The following is a 20,821-nucleotide window of genomic DNA, read 5'->3' on the forward strand; positions in this document are numbered from 1 at the left end:
TCTGATTTTATAAAAAGATAATCTGCACCAGTAAGGTTACATAATATTATTGGAATTTAACAATTTCAGCAAATTATCATTTTTTGTCCCATGAAAATAATATACGTACATTATGCTATTGGATCAGAAATAAAGAGGTGGCTATGTACAAGCTGATAAATATCTTAAAATAATAAATATAAATTATAGCTACAGCCAAAATATAGAGTTGGCTATATATAATTATATATATATATATGTGTACCCTAATAATTAATGCTTAATTAAAGAGGTTGTCAAATCATAAAAATTGCACAAAATGTGATCCAATTTTGGAAAACCATCCTTTTGGGCACATGCAAAAGTTGCAGGAAAACTTGAGTGAAAATTTCAGCAATATGTTTAAATTTTTTTTTTTGCACATTTAGATAAAGCAACTATTAAGCCTTCTTGCTGTGAAGTTTCACACCCAAAAGCTTCTTTCTGCTAGGAGATATGGATGATTTTTTTATCTGACCATGGAATACGTGGGACACCAATTACCTTACAAATGGGGTGATTTGTTCAGGTGATGGAATGATTAAAACTAAGTATTTAGACAATGATACATGTTATTTAATTGAAGAAAAGGACCAAGACCACTTGATTTAAATAACAAAAGTCTTGTGTAATTTTAGATGGTATGTATATAGGAATGGAATTACAAAGTGATTTGTCAGTTTGTAATGTATTAGACAGTAAATTGACCATGTCTCTGGAACCCTTCAAGATACCAAGCTAACATGTACATTTTAACAATCACCCAGTGCCCGCTCATTGTAGCTATAAAAGAGAAAAATTGACCAATACAAATATTTGAGATTGTGCCAAAAAGGATGGTTTTCCAAAATTGGACCACATCATCTGCCAAGGCATGCAGTAATCCACCTGTCCACCTGCTTAAAATTTCAGATAGGTTTCACTGTATTAATTTATTATACAAATACAGCATTTTGAAATCAGAAATGTCTGTAAATCAACAACGTCACAGGAGCACTATAATGTTAGCAATTGGGTGGATATTTCAAACTATGGAACTAAATTCCATGAAAATAGATGATACTCCCTAATAGAGCAGTCAGTAGAAACTGCAACAGAGAATTGTGCATAGGAAACTCTCTTTGAATACTATAATAAAGCATTCACTGATAAAAAGTGCTCCAAGATATATGATTGTAAGGAATGTTGCTAACCTAGGAGTATAATGCAAGTATAATGGACACAGTGTGAACAAGTAAAGATTTTGGTGAAAGTATTTTTAATTTGGATAAAAATTTGAACATATTGAACTCATACTAGGCCTAGCTATTCCCAGTGGAAAAGAAAAGATCCTGAACTTCAACACTCCACAGTTACTGTTTCTAGTTATAATTCATGTATTACAAAGTTAGGAGATGAGTAGGAACTTTATAGTACTACTCACCTTAATTAACTGTTAATACCGCATGGATATTAAAAAATTCCTCTATTAGTAGATACAGTATATAGGACCTCAGTATCCAAACACCTGTGTGCCAGTTCAACCATTAAAGTGTACAGATAAGTGAATTTGTTCGCATATATGAAGCCCATTCATACAGAATTCTGTTCAAATACTCTAATAGAACATACACTTACTTTAATAAGAAGGTTCACTATGACGAAATACTCTAATAGAGCAGTCACGAATAATCGAGGTCGTACTGTATTTTTATTTTATTTATTTATTTATTACTGTGTAGGACTCCATCAAGGAGTATAACACACAGGTACAAAAACAAAGTCAAAGTAAATTCAGATGATTTAACAAAATGTCCTTAAAACAGTTTATAGATGGCTGATTGACCACATCTTCTGGCAGTGTTCCATAATTTAATAGTGGATGGTAAAAAGGAAAATATGTACGAGTTGATTCTTGCTTGTGGGATTCTGAAACGTATTTGATTGCTCTATTAGAGTAGAGAGGGCTCATGTTTTCTCTGTAGATCCTTTCCTGTGAGATGAACATTTTAAAGGTGTGGATAGCTACTGTATGATGGTTTGTGAAGAAGTTTTATACTGACTTCAATAACAATGTTGCAATTTGAATAAAAATGAAGGAGTAATACCACCACTGTCTCAGGTTCATTTAGTGTCAAAATTTTACAAAAACTTGTAAGCAATAATTGCCATTTTGCACTTTCAGGTATGTTCTATAGCTATTTAGCTACATATATTGCAACTTACTTTTTAAACTAGGGACTAGTACTCTGAAAACTAAGCAAATTAAATTTTGCAAAGTTTCACAATAGTATAAGGCAAATGTTGTGTCCACATACCCTATTTTTGCAGGCCCGGTCACAAATATTAAAAAACAAATAAATGTTGAGATCGTATGACCATATAATATGCCTATTTTTTTAAACTGTCATGAGAGCGAAGTGAAGTTTACAAGGTTTCAGGAAACCCTCTTTGAAATTTCTAAGCTCACAACAAGCTTAAGAACTGAACACTCAACTTGGAGCACAAAAGTATGTACAGTGAGCTAGTAGCTAACAACAGCTAACATAAAATTAATTTACATCAAAGCCAATATTGCATTGAGTAGTCTCCACTAGTCCAGTCTAATTAGACACTACCCTGGCCTCTAGATATATAGTAGAATTATTTTACCCTATGTAATTTCCCCCAACACACTACAGTACACGCAAGCAAACATGCATAATACACACCTCCATTATGTACACAAATGCAAAGCTTTTGATTGCTACGTAGGCCTGCACACACACAGTACTGGTCATGCCTACCCAGTGAACCATTAGTCCATCACTGGGACACCTGGAGGCTGTACCATGTTTCATGGGTGAATATGTATATAGCCACGGGCACCCTGCTTAAAGTTCCTCACTTATAATGTGAGACATGCATGTACAAGTTGGCATTACCACCCCAGTTGACATCACTTCCCTATTCACAGATAGGTACACACTCTGGAGCAATGTGAGTAGTTATATACCTGCTCAAATTAAAGAAACAACTGGGCCATTGGCATCACTGAGTATGGAACCTGGAACCAGGTTGGTGTTCTACCACTTAGCTGTGGTGTCCCTTTCTACACACCTCACTACAAAATTTAGTATGTATGCACACAGCTCATGATTAATTTCATCCCGTGGCCAGTTTTAAGCATTGATATTATTGATTTCATGGGTGGTTCTAGAAAATTTGGTTTCCAACTCAAAGGCAGCAAAGCCCATCAGGGACAGGGTCCATTCTGAGACATTTTAATTTCAGCTATTTTAACTAAATATGAATAAATTTTGATTTGCATGGACCATTAAATTACAATAAACCATAGATACAATGCCCTACCATTTGGGATGTCTATTATTACTTGCAGTTACAGTAGGACTGATGATCCACTCTGGTCCAATACTTTTTTTGTGAACTGACATTATTAAGACTAGAAGAAATCTAGTGGATGAAGACAGGATACATGAGGCTCCTCACTCACAGTCATTGTATTGAACTGACCTTCAAGCTGCTAAACAATTTGAAAGGGGAGCCTACCAGATCAGTGCTACTAGGCTGGGCCTTATCAATTATGCTTTTGACTAGAGTGCCGCAATAATTTCAATAATATGATAAGTTGTGCCTTATTACACTGTATGTTCTTAGAAAATGTATCTTGACTGCTGTTAGAATATAATATAATACATCTGTGAACTGTCCACTTGTGGTGATTGCTCTATTAGAGTATATATTATATCAAAAAGAGGCAGGATCTGAAATATGTCATAGATTCTCCACACTTGCAGTAGAGCACAAGAATTCCTTCTAATGCTGAATGTATATGTTGATTCAATTTTTATAGTTTTATGTGCCACGTACATAGCCAGTGAAACTAGCTATCTGTGTACACTAGTATATCATAATGTGGTGCATTATTTAGGAATGTATTTAGCTAGTTTGTCCAAGCTGATGATCTTGAGGGTGCTGTCTGTATCCATCTTGACTATGCCGTCATCTTGATCAATGTTGATCAGTGACCCTGTAGAACTCTTCCCCATACCATTGAGGATTTTTACCTACATAAAATATGGGTACATTGTTATTGCTGGAAAGGCAGACTGTTCTATAAAGAAGGGTTTGCTATTATGCAGTAATTCTGTATGAAACTGCTATACATACATTCCTGATTCAGTATACTACTGTACTGTAAACTGAACACTGCATGAGAAAAGATGTAGGCATACAACTTCTTGATTTTAAATACTAACTTTATCTTGCTTCTGAGGGGTGACTAGTTGTATCACGTTGATAGGAAAGTCAACTTCTCTTCCTTGTTTGTACAAGTAAACACTACACATGTTGCCCTGTTGAAAACATACAAGAAATACTGCAAATCTATCATTAGAAAACAAAAACTATGTGTGTGTATACAAACAAAGCCAAGCAACCAAAACCCCCCCCCCCCCTCATAATGTAACAATTTACCAAATCAAAAACTAATATCACTTAAAACTTGGCCACTCACCTCAATGGTCCTTGTAGCACCAACTTGATTTTGATACTGAGCATCCTGTGTAATAAAGAGTTACATGAACTCAGTAACACACAAGATGGTCCATTATAACATTGGATCAATAACAGTGCACCCTGTGTAACCTGTTGAACAGGTTAATCAGGTCTTACCTGGTAAGTGCCACTAATGATTACTTCAACATCAGTAGTGATTCCACTATCTGAAATATGATATAATACTGTAATACATATTGGAAAAGTAACATATATGTGAGGCACAGTCACTACACTACGTATACCTGAGACAGACAACACACACACTACACATTAAATGCATACATGCACATCCACCCACCCACCCACCCAAACATACACACACACCATCATATGCAGCTCCAGGTGTCAGTGGATTGATGTTTCCAGGGGAGTCGTATGGATTGGATGGTGTTAATGGACTGATACTCCCTCCCATTGGGGAAGGAGCAGCATAGTCAGAATGATAGGTCCGAGAGCCAGGAGTAAATGGGTTGGTGTAGGAGCCATGTGGAGAATCAACTCTGAAAGTGCCGGGTGTTGCTGGATTCTCATAGTTAGCTCCTGGAGTAGCTGGATTAGTATAGGTCTAGGAATGAATATAAAGTAATTGATTGTGCAAGCAGATGCATACGACATACACACACGCACACACATCTATTACACGCATGCACGCATGCACACACACTACACACACAAACATCTACATTTCATACTTTACAACACTAGTAACTCACCCCTGCTGGTGATGGTGTATCATAGCTAGCAGTGTAGTCAAAGTCATCAGTCCTGGCAGGAGTTGCTGCACTACTAGGATCCCAGGCACTGCCACCATGAGATGGAGTACGGGAAGGATCATGTGATGGAGTCATATACCCATAACTTGGTGTACGACCACCTGAAAGTTGAATACAGTACATAAAAAAAAGTTGGTAATGTTGCATGATATGTGTTCACTTGCAGTGTGTTATGTGTGCACATGCTTGTGTACTGCTTGCACTTGTGCGCATGCATGTATGGTAGAGATACATGAATGGTACATGACTGTCTGCAGTGATCTCCAACTCACCATCACCATGTTGTGGGGTATGGGAGCCAAACAATGGAGTCCTTCCACTGGCCACACCATGCATTGGTGTCATGCTGCCGACCATTGGGGTCTGGGCACCACCAAATCGTGGAGTAACTCCCCATTGTGATGTCATGCCAGTACGATGTTGTCCTCTATGCAAGGAAGGACAGATAAAACACACAAACGCATGTAATTGTAACAACTCATACCTATACAGTAACAAAGAGCGCACGCACATCACACGCATGTACACATACACATTCACATATGCACACGTGAACAAACAAACAGACGAACGAACACACACACACACACTTGTACATGTGCACCATTAAAAAAGTAACAAAGAGTCAGTCAGCAACCATATAAGGCTATTTTAAACTGTAGAATATTTTTCTAGCACACAAACTCACGGTGTCACTTCAGCAATTCTACTAATATCCACAGAAATAGTATTACAGGTTGTGTGTAGCTCAACTCTGGCAGTAGTTTCAGTGGCATCTCTCACTATCCCAATATAACCTATTGACACATAACAACACAGTGTGATATTACTGTACATGTAATGCAGTGGAAAGTAAGGTAGGATGATAATAGCTTTGTAGCACTAAATTTTTAGAGGATTGATGGATTGACTATATCCACCCTTACCCCGTATCTTCTACAGTCATCTATTATGATAAACTACTGTAAAAGACAAGGCTTAACAGTACTATTGAGTCCTGCCATGCTTAAACATGATATAAAAATCGTTAAAACTAAAATAACTGAATTACTTTGCGAACATGTGTGTGTAGAGTGAGTCCACACTTCTTTAAAACTTTGGAACTTTTACAGGTACAAGGACCTGTACAGTATATGTACATGACGTCACATTGTGTATACACAATTCCGTTACATCAATAGTTCAAATGTACTGATTTTCATAAGACCACAAGCATTATGGGTTATTTTCAATGGTCAGATAACCAATCTCTCAAACTTTGAAGGGTAGAAATTTCACACATTACTGAAGCCAACAGCCTATAACAGTATACTGAATAACTAGCTAGTAACATCACTGAGTAAAATCTTCAAAAATGGGATAATGAATTGCAAATGTGACATTTTCTTCCTTGAAAACCAACCAGCTATATGGCACTGTGCTATTTACAAGGAGTGCTCACCTTTATATGGTCCTCTAGTAATGCGGATAGTTTTGCCTATTAGCTGGTGCTCCTTGCTGCCACGTCCTCTACCACGTCCTCTTCCACCACCGCCACCACCTCCTCTCATTCCACCACCAGCAGCTCCTGGACCTGTTGAAATGAAAGAAGTACAACAATAAATGATACTGCAAAAAAAATTAATTAGTACACTGTATATCATTACAATTATATTGCTAATTATTGTATCACAACTCAAACCCACAATCGATAGCACAATCCCATCATACACTTACCACCATGTGGCCTGGGTGACTGTGGTACAAATCCAGTTCCAGTAGCAGCCTACAAGAAATGTGCAAGTGTACCACATTGGACATACAACATACACACAGAGGTATGTATATAAGTAACAGTTTGATGCACATGAAAAGCTGCTCTACTAACATGCACATACAAAGATACACTTACGATTCCGGCACCTCCTGCCAGCTCAACGTGTCTAGCCTTGGAAACAATTAGCCCACCATTTTCTACCATGTTACGTGACTGTATAAATACTGAGCCTCGGTAGACATGTTTGATCTCGCCTTGTTTTCCCTGAGAGAAGTACAATTATGTCAAAATACACACAGAGGCACAGATCTCAAATTTGTAAGAGAATCTCAAGCTAAATCTAACAGCAAGAGTAGACACCTTACCGTGTTTGGACCATCAACGACTTTCACAATATCCCTAGCAGATATAGAATTCTGAAAGACAACACAAAAATGATTATTCTCCAGTATAGTCACACATACCTGGTTCATATCCAAGGCGACAGCACGATTGTTTCTTTTCTGCACCATGTGTTGAGGAACATGCTGCAACTTGCCATGTTGGTTGAGCACCTTGAAGGCTTCCTTCTCCAGTCTCACTATCACCCCAACCATCTGACTGCTACAAGGAAATGAGGAATAGAGAGGTTGAAGAGGTGAACAAGTACACATACTTATATATTAGAAAATATTAAAGGATCAGAAATGTGTGTGAAAAGATACTATTCAACAATGTTTCAAAATTATGGGGAAATATCATGCAAAATTTGTAACGAATATACACTGTACAAGTTTAAACAATAATTACACAAAATGTGTTGACAGTATGAGCTATTATACTGCACATACTCCAGTGTCACAAGGTCTCCCCACTGAAACTGGCCAGTGGAGTCTACTCCAGTGCTAGTCTCTGAACACAACTGGAGATCGTGAGGTCTGACCTTTAACTACATGAGTAAACAAACTTTAGGTACATATGCATCAAGGTGTGTGTATGTGTGTTGCACACAAGTATAGTACAAATGTACGTGTTGAGCTGGATCCTTAAAAACATTTAATAACTCATGGGTGCACAATCTTGAAATCTGGCTTTTTTGTAGCACTGCTTGATGTACTAAAACTTTTTCAAAATCTTTTCGTTCAAATTCCTGACACAATATTTACGGTCAATCTAAAGTTCATCATACATTTCCTATGGTGAAACCATAAGTGTACTGTCTATTACAACTCTCTTTTGAACTTGTAATGGAGCTAAACCACATGTGTCTTTTGTCGATACCTCCTTTACTGTTACCTTAATCATCTGGTTAATTCTGTTCAGAAAAAAAATCCATTTTACTTTTTTAGCTGCTTTTCAGAATCCAGCTCAACTTGTACATACACTACTTTACACATTGCATACTTGTGCCACATACAAGCACACGAATATACATACATACAATACACATAATACAAACACCATATATATATCAATTCTATAATACATGTACACACATTATACACATATACATGCACACACGTACACATCCACATACCTCATAAAGAGTCAGGTCAGAGAATATGATGGCAATGTTGTTCTCAATACGTACAATCAGTCCAGTGTCACCTTCGTAACGACCAGCTATCACTTTCACATGATCTCCCATTTTGAAAAACTTCTTCAACTCCCTACTAGGAAACTCCAATGGATCCTAATAGACAAACATACAACAACATGTAAACAGCTGAATAGTACACCGACCAATGGCACAGGGTAGCCATTCTCTAATAGAGCAAGTCTAAACTATTAATACAACAATCTCGTGTACATAGTGGAAACTTCTTTACACAAGTGACTATATGACTAGACTCCATAATTAAATGCTGCAAGGTGAGGTGCTTACAGACTCCTAGTATAATAAAGGTTACCTTTACCAGTAGAGAAACAAGAATGTAATGGAAAGTTAAAAATTACTTTACAAAATTCTACTTATTCATAATCATAGAGATTTTCATCCACAGTATATGCACTACAGTACCGTACGCAAGGAAACTTTGACGTTAAAAAAATTTGACGAATTTGACGAATCGGTTTAATTCGTCAAATTTAAATTCGTCAAATGTTTATAAGCGCCCTTAAAAGTACAGATTTTGCCGACAATTTCTTGATTTTCGTCAACTTTTTATTCGTCAAATCTGCTGAAGTCTGAATTCGTCAAATTTTTCTTACGTCAAAATTTCCTTGCGTACAGTATACACTTCAGATGTACCTTGAGGTCATCATGTTTGGGCATAATAGTGATGACATCTCCCTCAACATTGATCACTTTCCCCTGAAGATGCATCAGTTGTCCCTCACGAACCTCAACTATATCTCCTGGAGCTAGTGTCGGTGCTGCCTTACTGCTGTCACCACTAGCAACTGTAGAGAACAAGAAAAGAAGTTACTACAGTAAAATCTCACTTAGAGGCTCAACAATAAGACCATCTCAGCAGCAGTCATGTCAAGTAGGTCAATCCTAAACACAGCTAGATGTGTAGTGTGACAGACTAGAAGACTGCTGACACTAGTAAGGTATTCCTCTAAGCATTTAGAATATACTTAATAATTTTTGCAAATAATAACAAAACTGGTTTTTATTCTACTGAAACCCTAGAGTATATGTTATAGTTAAACCCCACCACGAGTTAGTCTCACGTAGCCAGACTATTCTTTTCTTTTGTGTGTGAGTTCCCACCCACACACAAAAGAAAAGAGTGGTCTGGCTACGCGAGACTAACCACCAGTAGGATATTGTTGATAACAAAGATATCCTACGAGTGCTGGTGTGGTTTAACTGGCTCCTATCCCACACTTTGAAGCACACGACTCAACAATGTGATAATTGCTGAAATACATAGAGGTGTTAGTACAGTGATATCGTACTTGTTATAACACTCTAGTTTTTTTTTGTTTTGGTTTGAGTGCTTTAGGATATACTATGGCTTCACGATGCATTTGATCCAACTGAATGTGTAAATTGTGAACCAGCACTAGCTGTGATGCCTGTGCACCACTCAGGCAATTGAGTCTTGTGCAGGCAAATCCTCCTAGGGCAGAACTAGTAAGCCCCACAGGAGAACTGTCCAATTCTCATGGTGAGAGGCTGCAGAAGCCAAACTCCCACAACGACCCCAACACTGCTAAGCAAAAAGGAACAGTTGGGCATTTTTTCCCCAGTAAGCACCAGGTACCCATTGATGTTACAGCTGGGTAGGCTGCTTCCCAGTTGATACCAGGCCACCAGATCCCCATTATACAGCTGGTATACTGGAGCAATGTGAGTAAAGTTTCTTGCTCAAGGAAACAACAACACCAACTGGTAAAACTGGGCATCAAACCAGGAATATTTTGATCACCAGGCTGATGCTCTAGCCACTTGGCTATGCTGCCTCACACACGGATGCACATAAGCAAGCACGCACATGTACGTGCATTTGCATACTACACTTACACACAGTATACAAAGACACACATACACACATGTGCAGACACACAGATAAGCCTAGTACTGAGCACTACATTTTCAGCATACATACCATTCAATTCCACCTCATCTGGAGTGGCCTCAAATTTCTCCAGCTCACCCAACGTTGGTTTTACTCCTTCATACAACTGCAGTAAACAAAATATCAACCATTTTACAAATGATAACACTTTTGATGCCTGACAACAAAAGTTTAACACTGCCAATAGTATCTTTAGGCAAAACACGTAGCTATAAAGATGTAGCCCCTCAAATACACACTTGATGGTATGATGGATACAGACCTTTAAACCACATAGATATTTACAACACAGTAGATACTCACAATGGCAGACATCACAAAGTTCTTGTACAAGAATCCGTTTCGGTATCTGTTTCCCTCGAACATCAGGTAGTCACCATCATAAGTGATCTCTCCACCAATACCCCTTGATAATGCACACCCAATCACATACGTAGTTCAGAAGAATTACATTAATTAGTATGTAAATACAAACTCTGTATTACAAATATCACCATTAACACTACAGACACCTTATTGCTTCAGCATCAAAAAGCTTTTGAGGTGGACGCCGTCTGGTCTTGCGGAGCTCATTAGGATCTTGTGATCTCAGGTGACCTCTCTTACGATTGTAGTCAACTCTTGGGATCGTTTGCAGCACTGCTTGATTACGAGAGGAGTCTATGTAGTCAACCTGATGAATGAAGTATCGATTCAATGTTAAGCAATACACACACAGACACACATACACACCACACACACAAACACACACACAAACACACATCTATACCTGTACTCAGATACACAACTCACCCTGGCAATATCATCTTTAAACATTCCTCTCTTAATACGCACCCATGATCCCCCCTTAATCCCAGATACCTCCCTCACAACCTTTAACACATCAACCATCTCCTTAATGGGTACCATCAACTGCTGCCACTTGCCCATCGCTAGGTTACCAATGTTCTCTATGGCCTGTGGATACCAATAACACAACATAATGATACACATGAACACAACAAGCAATAGGTACAGACAACAGAGTATTATACATATGTACATACACAGTAAACCCAAGAGTAGCATGAAGAGTTCATAATATAAAACAGTGAGGGTTATGAGCTCTTAAGTACCACCTCTTTCACATTTAATAAGCATGATACAAAAATTTTTAATGTAAATTATCCAATTGGGTAGACCATTTTACTTACGTACAAAGAGCAGACAGTGGGACAGATACTTTACTAGTACAGATACTTTACTATTACAGAAAGAGACTTGGTAACCAGTATAGAAACCATAAACATTCAGTTTCAACCTGGTACACTGTGTGCACCTTCAGAGCAGTTTAAGGCAAATCTATATAACATGGCCACCAACATGGACATGACCATAGATATTGGTCTCAGTAACGAGTGGTCTTATTGATGAGATAATGTATACATAATGTGGACCAACTAGAGGTACAGTAGATACTACAATGAAGTGGTCTTACTAAAAATGTGGCTGGTAAGTGAAAGTTCATTGTATCATAAACCACTCCCACAAGAATGCAAACTCCACATGGATTGTATACACACAGGATACGACCTATGGTATATGGTTTGTATACTTCGCATTTTCAGCTTCAACATTTCTGTAAAATAAAGCACCTTAGCATGTCATTACACTACAACAAAAGCCTTATATAATCAGCCACACCTCTTTAGTGTTATTTAACTGTGAACAATCCCCGTAAGTAGTTGTCTTTTAGTGTAATAGTCTACAGGGTTTGAGCATTGTAACAGCAAGCAAGCTTCAACAAGCAACCTCAGCAAGTAAGCTTAAGAATATAGCTTAGTGCATAGCTTCTAGCAAGAGTTACAATATAACTAAGGGTGAACTCTTGTTTCTAGTAACTGTCTTCATTCTACTCTAACTGATCTACCAGACATTATCACCTACAACTACAGTTATGAACATCATTACACAACTTGTTGTATTGGCGCTGTCACTACTACTGGTCCACGCTGGTGATAAAGCTGATGACAAAGTTATCTACAGTTGCTGTGATCTTAAGATTGTACCACAGAACAGATTACCATATGGATCAGGAGTGTACCAACTGGACACTAAATTTGGAAAGTTCACTACTACCGATGTCTACTGTGACATGAACACTGATAATGGAGGATGGATTGTGATACAAAGAAACAGGAAGGGTAGTCACCTTAACTTCAACAAAAACTGGAGAGATTACGAAGATGGGTTTGGAGATCCCAATGGAGACTTCTGGGCTGGACTAAAATTGATATATATTTTAACACACACTGGCCAATGGGAGATGAGAGTGGATTATCAGAAATTAGACAAGACCTGGTCCTACCTCCACTACAAACAGTTCAGTGTTGGGGGAGCTAGTCAGGAGTATCCACTGATTGTCGGATGGTTTGCTGGAACAGGTACCGATTGGTTTGCATCTTCTCGCCCTCTGAACGGGATGAAATTCAGTACTCCAGACAATGACAACGATGGCAGTAGCAGCTTTCACTGTGCAGCTAACTACAGGAGTGGATGGTGGCATAATAACTGCTTCCATGCTAACCTCAACATGCAACCTCCTCAAGTTGGCGCCCATGCACTCTTCGTCGAAATGAAGATCCGTCCCAAGAATTGTGCCCAGTAACTAAATGATGGGTTCTGTTTGTTGCAACAATGCCACAATATTGTCTAGTATATATCTTGACATTGTGCTGTAAACACATGTGTACTACACTGTTTTATTTGCATATAATGTTGCTGTACCTCACACTAACTTTTCTGATGCACATTATTTTTTGTTTTTTTAAAAAGGAATTTTGGAAAATGACAAGCAAAACATGGAAATGAATATGTACAATGTGACAGAATGGAGCCAATAAAACGTGCTGATAAAAGTCAGCCTACCGCCTCACAATAACAATTGCTGCTATCATTTCAATCTTAGCTTGCAACTACCACTGCACTTCACTCTTGTTCAACGTGATACATAAATACAACACTACTAGAGATGTAACAATATTATTGATATATCACGTATTGTATCTTTTTAAAGACAAGATCACTGTATTAATACGAAGTCAAACCATCGTGTATCGTGATATATCAACATATCGTGGCTTGATAACATGGCTGACAATCAAATTTTTGTACATTGTGATTAAACTGAATGAAAAATAAGTTACTTATTTCCCTTTAAAAAAACACCACTTTGTATCATGGAATATATCACTGAAATAATCCTGCCCCCACAAGAACACAAAGTCCACACAACTTGTGTATACAGGATGTGATGTGTGGTTTAAGGCTTTCAGCTTCAATATACTGTACACACCACTACACTACAATACATGCCTTATATGAAAATCAGCCACACCCTTATTGCCATATATATGCAATTTCCATATTCAGGATACTAGTCAGAGCAGTGTACAATAGCACTTCAGTAAGTGAATCAGCTGTTTTCATTCTACTCTAATTGATCTACCAGACATTATCACCTACAACAACAGTTATGAACATCATTACACAACTTGTTATATTGACACAGTCACTACTACTGGTTAATGATCAATGCTCCTCAAAAGATACACTGATAATTGTGTTACCATCAAAATTGCTATGACCTGAGGAAAGTGGTACCAAACAGAGTAACATCTGGAACATACAAGATGAATTGTGTTTCAGAGAAACAGAAACAAAGCTGCCTGAGCTTCAACTGGTTTTGGAAGAGCCAAGAGAATGGATTTGGCTTCACTACAGCCAGTAGTACAAGTCAGGAGTACCGTAGATTCCATAAAAATTTGGCATCTTTAAATATTCAGCACTCCCCGAGCTTTTAATGCAATATGTTCTAAATTTCGGCAAGTACAAGGAAAGTTTTAATTATAAGCATGTTAATTTTTTGGCACTTGAAGTACTAGTTGACGAAGGTCTCTTGAGTACAGAGGATTCCTGGTGACCTCACACAATATGCTACGTCAATGCTGGATGAAGCACCAAGTGTGAGGGAATGTGCCCAACGATATCATCATGTGACATCACGGCTACCGCAAAACGATCTTCGTTTCTATTCACATAATAAAATCTCTCCTGTAACCCACATCTCCTTATAACATGATACATCCTCAGATAATGCTCTGTAAAGTCATGGAACACTTCATGCAGCATCAGGTAGCAAGATTTAATTAATTATCACAAGATAGTTTAATAATATTATTGATTGTGATTTCTATTTTTGAAAGAATTTTCAACTAGAGTAGGGACCATAGCACATCAATATAAAGTACTGAAACAAGTTGGAGTAGTGCACAATATTAAATCACAGTAAAACAATAAGAAATGTTATATCCCTACCGTGTTGCAAGATACCATAATGGCAGAGGAGGGTGGACACAATATAAGTGCTACTGAAAATTATTACCGTTAATTGAATATTTCTAATACCAAGACTAAAATGAAGTGATAAAACCTGTTTAGCAACAGCCACATTAATTTTATCTTGTGCTTCTTGTGATGAACGGAAGAAGATGAGTACAAAGGTGTTCTATTTCCTGCTTGATTCTCCACGAGGACACACTAGCGGCGTCCGCTTTCCTTTCTTTAATCCATGGGAGCGAGCATAGGAGGCTTACTGTATATCATAATACCTTCTTCAACGATTGTTAGGCTCGAATACACGTCTATAAGGTGTCTCTAGAGTGCAACGCATCGATTCCACCGACAAACTTACTGCACACATGATCATCTATAAGTTCAAGAGCAATTTACGTGCCAGGAATAGCGGGGAAGACCAGCTAAATATACTAAATGTGAAGCACACTTTCGAATGGTGATTATTTAAACTTCGCTGAAGGCTTGGTTATACTTTTAATACAAATGTATGCGCTTACGTGCGCATGTCCACCCTCCTCTGCCATAATGGAAATGCACGGTAGGGATATAACACTTCTTATTGTTTTACTGTGATTTAATATCATGCACTACTCCAGCTTGTTTCAGTACTTTTTATCGATGTGCTATGGTCCCTACTCTAGTTGAAAATTCCAAATTTTTTGAAATACTTGTGTTAACTTTTTTTGCAAATAATATTATTATGATTGGTGAACCCACACATACTGCATTTGAAATGGAGCCACGCCCCCCGGATATTTCATCTGAAAAGTAAAGTATCCATTACGCTTTGTTGTCAGCTATGTTCAACCCATTACACAGCAGTACGAATCAAGAGCTGTTCAAAAAGCATCTCTGTAACCCACGCATACCAAAAGAAAAGGTTGGTGCCGCACGCCCCAGTTATATAAATTATCATCTGAAAAGTGAAGTATCCATTACGCTTCATTGTTGGCTACGTTCAACCCGTTACACAGCAGTACGAATCAAAAATTGTTTTTAAAAAACCTCTGCAATCAAAGTAGCTACTATGAAAAATACAGATGATTTTCGTTACAAAGGAAAGCCATCACGTACTACCACCAAATCGACACTTTTTGCTGTTAGCAAAGATGAATGGGACACAAAGGAGGATGCTGGTAAGTCCATGAAGAATGCATTGTACGTACTGCGGCAAGCCAAAAGGCACCTCTCGAGCTGAAGCGACGTCGAACAGTAAAAAAAATCAAGCCCGTAGCCTTAGCCGTTATCGAGTTATGCTGCTTGTCTGAAGGCATCAGTCAGTCAGTCATTCAGTTACTCAGTCAGTCAGTAGAAAATTCTGTTGAATAAATTTTTTTTAAATTCCGTAGCAACTTGTTGAAAGCATTTCGGGTCAATCTGAAAGCTTGTTTGGGCTTAGTTTTACCTAACCAATACTGCCTCATTGTCGTCTGGGAAAATTGAGGCTGTTTTTGGGTGATGTTATTTTGTAGGCCACGCCTACTCCTTTGTGGTCCCTACTATACACTACTATTGTAGTGTATGATTACTTGTTGAAATTCTTAATATTACATCTGTGTGATTGCATTCAAAAGCGATGTAGTAATGACATTGATCATCCCTCCTTGGCAATCATAGTATACAGCACTGCAGCCAAGTGGGTGTTGCGCCGAGTATTTTCAGTTCCGCCTCAAGGCATTCGGCTGTTGGTCCCTGTAGAAAGAAATCCAGAAAGTAAGCAGAGAACGGATCGCAAATTACATAGCCATGAAGAGTGCAGACTGTATTAGGGATAGATCCCAAAAAATCGACAATAGCACCAGGTTGGTACATTTTCTCCTAATTTTTCGGCCAGACATGAACAGAATTAATTTAATTCTGTCAAATTTTTAGAGAATCTACAGTATCAATTGACAGTTGGAGAATTTACTAGACAAGGCAGAAACTTAATTTTCCCATTTTCCTATCACAATATGATCACAAACAAAACGATTATTCATAGCTATACAGTACATTGTTTCATATGGACACCGAGGACAGTAGTTATCAATCATCTGGCCATTTATTTGATCTACACCCCACACCCATAGATGAAGTTATTTGCCACATTCTCTAACTGATCTCACATCACCTCTTCTGAGGCACAACACGTGTATATACAGGATGTGATTTGTGGTTTAATACTGAATATTATCAGCCTGTAAATTTCTTGACCAAAAAATGTTACACTATACAAATACATGCCTTATATGACAAACAATAGGATGAGCCACACCTTATTTTAAACAACTTTGGCAACTAGTGTTAGTTTAGTGTGTCAGTCTACCAGTGAAGAGTAGTAATATTTGTAACAGCAAGCTTCTAGTAACTGTCTTCATTCTACTCTAACTGATCTACCAGACATTATCACCTACAACAACAGTTATGAACATCATTACACAACTTGTCATATTGATATTGTCACTACTACTGGTCAAAGTTGGAGCTAACCCACTGAAGTACTACGCCACTAGGAATTCTGTGCCGGTTAACAGTTGCTGTGATGTTAGGGTCTTCCCTCTTGCAAGAGCACCATCTGGAGTATACAAGATGAGTACTAACATGGGAACATTTACTACTACTGACATGTCTACTAACATCTACTGTGACATGACCACTGATGATGGAGGATGGATTGTGATACAGAGAAACAGGAAGAATAGTCAACTGAGTTTCAACAAGAACTGGAGAGAATATGAAGATGGATTTGGAGACCTCAATAATGACTTCTGGGCTGGACTTAAACTGATGAATGTTTTAACACAAACTGGCCAATGGGAAATGAGAGTGGATTATCAAAAGAATGACAAGACCTGGTCCTACCTCCACTACAATCAGTTCAGTGTAGGAAGTGCCAATGAAGAATACTCAATGGCTACTGTGGAATTCACTGGAGAAGAAGTTGATTACTTCACATCAATTGGTAGTACATATGACCCAAACAAAATGAAATTTTCTACTTATGACAGGGACAATGACAACAGAAATGGTAATTGTGCAGCTAACTTTAATAGTGGATGGTGGCACAACAATTGTTTTGCTGTTAATCCAAACAGACAACCACCTCAAGTAAAGAAAAGTGCACTCTTTGTTGAAATGAAGATCCGTCCCAAGGACTGCATCAGACAATTATAAGTAATACTCACTATCACAGATTCTGGAGACCTGGGGACTGAATAGAATATTACATGACATTACATTACATCACACCATATTTTGTTAGAGTTGTAAAGCTTTGTATGTCCCTATGCTTTCCATTGAGTTATAGTATGGACTTCAAAACACAGGGTTCTACAGTAAAGCACCGTGTAACCCGAATCCTAATCATGTACATCATATTAATACACAGAGCACATTAACAAACAGCCACAATTTGACCACTTTGAAAATGCAAGGTTGTATTAAAAACATTGCCATGATGGAAAAATTATCACCCATAGTTGTATTTGACGTTATCACTGCTGACAATCTGGTGCTGACTATTACTGAACTAGTATGCACGCCAACTTCTAATTAGGAGTGCAATTAGTACATGTCATAAACCATAGGCCGTACCAATATGCAAGGCAATAATTGTGGCAGGATGTAATGTTTGACTGGGGCACACTCAGGCTCACTTCAATTAAGCAGTAATAAATCAGCATGACTAACTTACAGCTTATGATATCATATGTCCAATTAAGGTGACAGTAACTGCAAAAATTATTAATCGATACATGGATTTATAAAATTCATAAACACAGAATAAAGAGCGTGCGAAGTTGCATGCTGTACCATGTTCTAGTACAATTATTAAACTGTTGCCATAAAGAATACCACTAAAAGACGTGAAACTGCCGATACAGAGTAATTCAGGAACTCCTTGCATAGTCGTCTTCACATCAATTGATGCATAGCCTTATAACACAATGTATCAAACAATGGGTTATTCAGGTTCTTACAGACAATGCCTAGAGCATAATTCTATTAGTTTAGCGCGCTTGTGCTGGGGTTAGATCATTAAAGTTGATCAGTCTCTTAGTATAAACTCAGTGATTGGAGCAAGCCCCACACTAGCTGGAAAAATGGTACATACGAGTGTCACGTATACGGACATCATGAATGATCAAATGCGGTGATGATGGTACATACGAGCATCACATTTACGATGAGGAACGAGAATGTAGCGGTCCAAGATATGTACAAGCGTCACGTGAATGAGAATGTAGCAGTCCAAGGTATGCACAAGCGTCATGTATACAGATAATGCTACTATCAACCACATGTGCACATAGTGCCACACGGCAACTAATGTGGAGAGTGACGAGGCACAAACAGAGGAGAGAGTGACCAACTTTGCAGACTATGTAAGTACAATAACTAACACCAACTACATAAGTATGGACAAGAAACTGTAGGAGAATGCAGCTATGCTGATCAGATCCTATCAGCACCTGCTTTAAACTACACATTACTCCTAAGGACACAATTCAGTATTAATTACAATTGACTGATTGTTAGTTTTTTTCCAGTAACTTTTTCTTTACATTGTAATCAATACATCTATATACTAATTCCCAATCGCCCACGCACACGTTTTTCGAGCACTGTTCCGTCATTCTTGGTATTCCAATCGGATCGGTACCATTCAAATCTAAAATTTGAAACAAATCTTTTAATCCTGCATTGGTGGCGATTCGTGAAACTACGGGAAATACCCTTTAATCCAACATAACTACCCGAAGAAGACACAAATTTGCCCAAAACCTTCTGGAGACCCTATCGTGTTACCAGCCTTCCCCATCCCAGCCTATACTAGACGTTTCTCTCCCCTGTGGACGACAGAATGAGAAACGTAAAAATCGAGGCCATAAGATTTACAAATACAAACTCCTCCCAGGTTTTTCCCCCGATTAACTTCAAACTTGCTAGACCAACTACCCATCCAAATCAATGTGTCATAAGGTGGTTTTCGTGTCTATCATTACGTACGAGATACTCACCACTGTCAATGGCCTTTATAAGTTTACGATACGCGTATACGGCATCCCGGTATACACGCGTTGCCAATAGAAATCAGATGACGTCATGGTTAAATTTAATATCTAAAAGCTTACAGTGAGATAGGATCAATCACTTTTGCATGATTTAACAAATCAAATCAGCGAATTTGATCATGTGATCTGGTGTGTACGCTATCATCCAGCAAACACACTCGCCAGTATAAAAGGAGAGTTTGGTAGTGGGTGTGGCCAGTCTACGACTACTTGACAGAGACTACACAAGAAAGATTCATCGGGAATACACACTCTGCACCCTGCTGCGCTCATTACAAGGATAGACGTCCTGAGGCCTACACCGCTGTGCGCTAGACGAAGTATAGCTAACTACAGCGACACAAAGACAGGCAGGTCAGGGAAGCCTAAAATTGAGGATTACCAGCACACTACTGCAAGGGAGAAGGAAACAGTCAATAAAGGAGAGTTTCGTAGTGGGTGTGGCAAGTCTACGAGCGATGATTATTTCTATCAGGCTACTTGACAGAGACTACACAAGGAAGACTCACTAGAAATACACACTTTACACCCTGCTGTGCTGTCCACTACAAGGATAGACGTCCTGAGGCCTATCCCGCTGTGTGCTAGACGCAGTATAGCTACTGCGACAAGAAGACAAGCAGGTGAGGGACTATAGACAGACCTAAAACAGAGGATTACTAGCAACACCACTGCAAGGGAGATGGAAACAGTCAACAAAGGATATAGTTTTATAGTGGGTGTGGCAAGTTAAAGTGGGATGATCACTCCGACCAGGCTGCCCACAATGACACACTC

The 20,821-nt window shown here is 38.4% G+C and overlaps 2 protein-coding genes across 4 annotated transcripts in view; one reads left to right on the top strand and one right to left on the bottom strand.

Annotated features, from left to right (window-relative positions):
• Positions 1-3,828: 3,828 nt before the first annotated feature.
• LOC136252886 (transcription elongation factor SPT5-like) overlaps positions 3,829-20,821 on the bottom strand; it is a 46,089-nt gene continuing 29,096 nt past the window's right edge. Inside the window, exons 7-26 of the mRNA XM_066045466.1 lie at positions 11,388-11,552; positions 11,108-11,268; positions 10,899-11,001; positions 10,626-10,701; positions 9,317-9,468; positions 8,603-8,758; positions 7,917-8,014; positions 7,551-7,689; positions 7,452-7,502; positions 7,222-7,350; positions 7,047-7,095; positions 6,772-6,903; positions 6,019-6,127; positions 5,603-5,757; positions 5,271-5,431; positions 4,882-5,122; positions 4,672-4,721; positions 4,514-4,558; positions 4,257-4,352; positions 3,829-4,064 (exon numbers count right to left, since the gene is read on the bottom strand). Coding sequence (XP_065901538.1) covers positions 3,921-4,064; positions 4,257-4,352; positions 4,514-4,558; positions 4,672-4,721; positions 4,882-5,122; positions 5,271-5,431; positions 5,603-5,757; positions 6,019-6,127; positions 6,772-6,903; positions 7,047-7,095; positions 7,222-7,350; positions 7,452-7,502; positions 7,551-7,689; positions 7,917-8,014; positions 8,603-8,758; positions 9,317-9,468; positions 10,626-10,701; positions 10,899-11,001; positions 11,108-11,268; positions 11,388-11,552 — 2,412 coding nt within the window. The 3' untranslated portion in view covers positions 3,829-3,920. The remainder of the gene's footprint in view (positions 4,065-4,256; positions 4,353-4,513; positions 4,559-4,671; positions 4,722-4,881; positions 5,123-5,270; positions 5,432-5,602; positions 5,758-6,018; positions 6,128-6,771; positions 6,904-7,046; positions 7,096-7,221; positions 7,351-7,451; positions 7,503-7,550; positions 7,690-7,916; positions 8,015-8,602; positions 8,759-9,316; positions 9,469-10,625; positions 10,702-10,898; positions 11,002-11,107; positions 11,269-11,387; positions 11,553-20,821) is intronic.
• Positions 11,917-18,292, top strand: LOC136252889 (fibrinogen C domain-containing protein 1-like). Of its 3 annotated transcripts, none has more exons than XM_066045470.1 (2): positions 11,917-12,394; positions 17,335-18,292. In XM_066045470.1, exon 2 carries the CDS (start codon positions 17,394-17,396, stop codon positions 18,141-18,143), a length of 750 nt encoding a protein of 249 aa, XP_065901542.1. In that variant the 5' UTR covers positions 11,917-12,394; positions 17,335-17,393; the 3' UTR covers positions 18,144-18,292. The 3 variants fall into 3 exon arrangements, with proteins under 3 accessions (XP_065901542.1, XP_065901543.1, XP_065901544.1); XM_066045471.1 differs by lacking the exon at positions 17,335-18,292 and adding an exon at positions 12,473-13,446 and having other exon boundaries at positions 12,234-12,394; XM_066045472.1 differs by lacking the exon at positions 17,335-18,292 and adding an exon at positions 12,454-13,446 and having other exon boundaries at positions 12,252-12,394.

This window comes from Dysidea avara, chromosome 4 (genome assembly GCF_963678975.1).
Source record: "Dysidea avara chromosome 4, odDysAvar1.4, whole genome shotgun sequence".
Lineage (NCBI taxonomy): Eukaryota > Metazoa > Porifera > Demospongiae > Dictyoceratida > Dysideidae > Dysidea > Dysidea avara.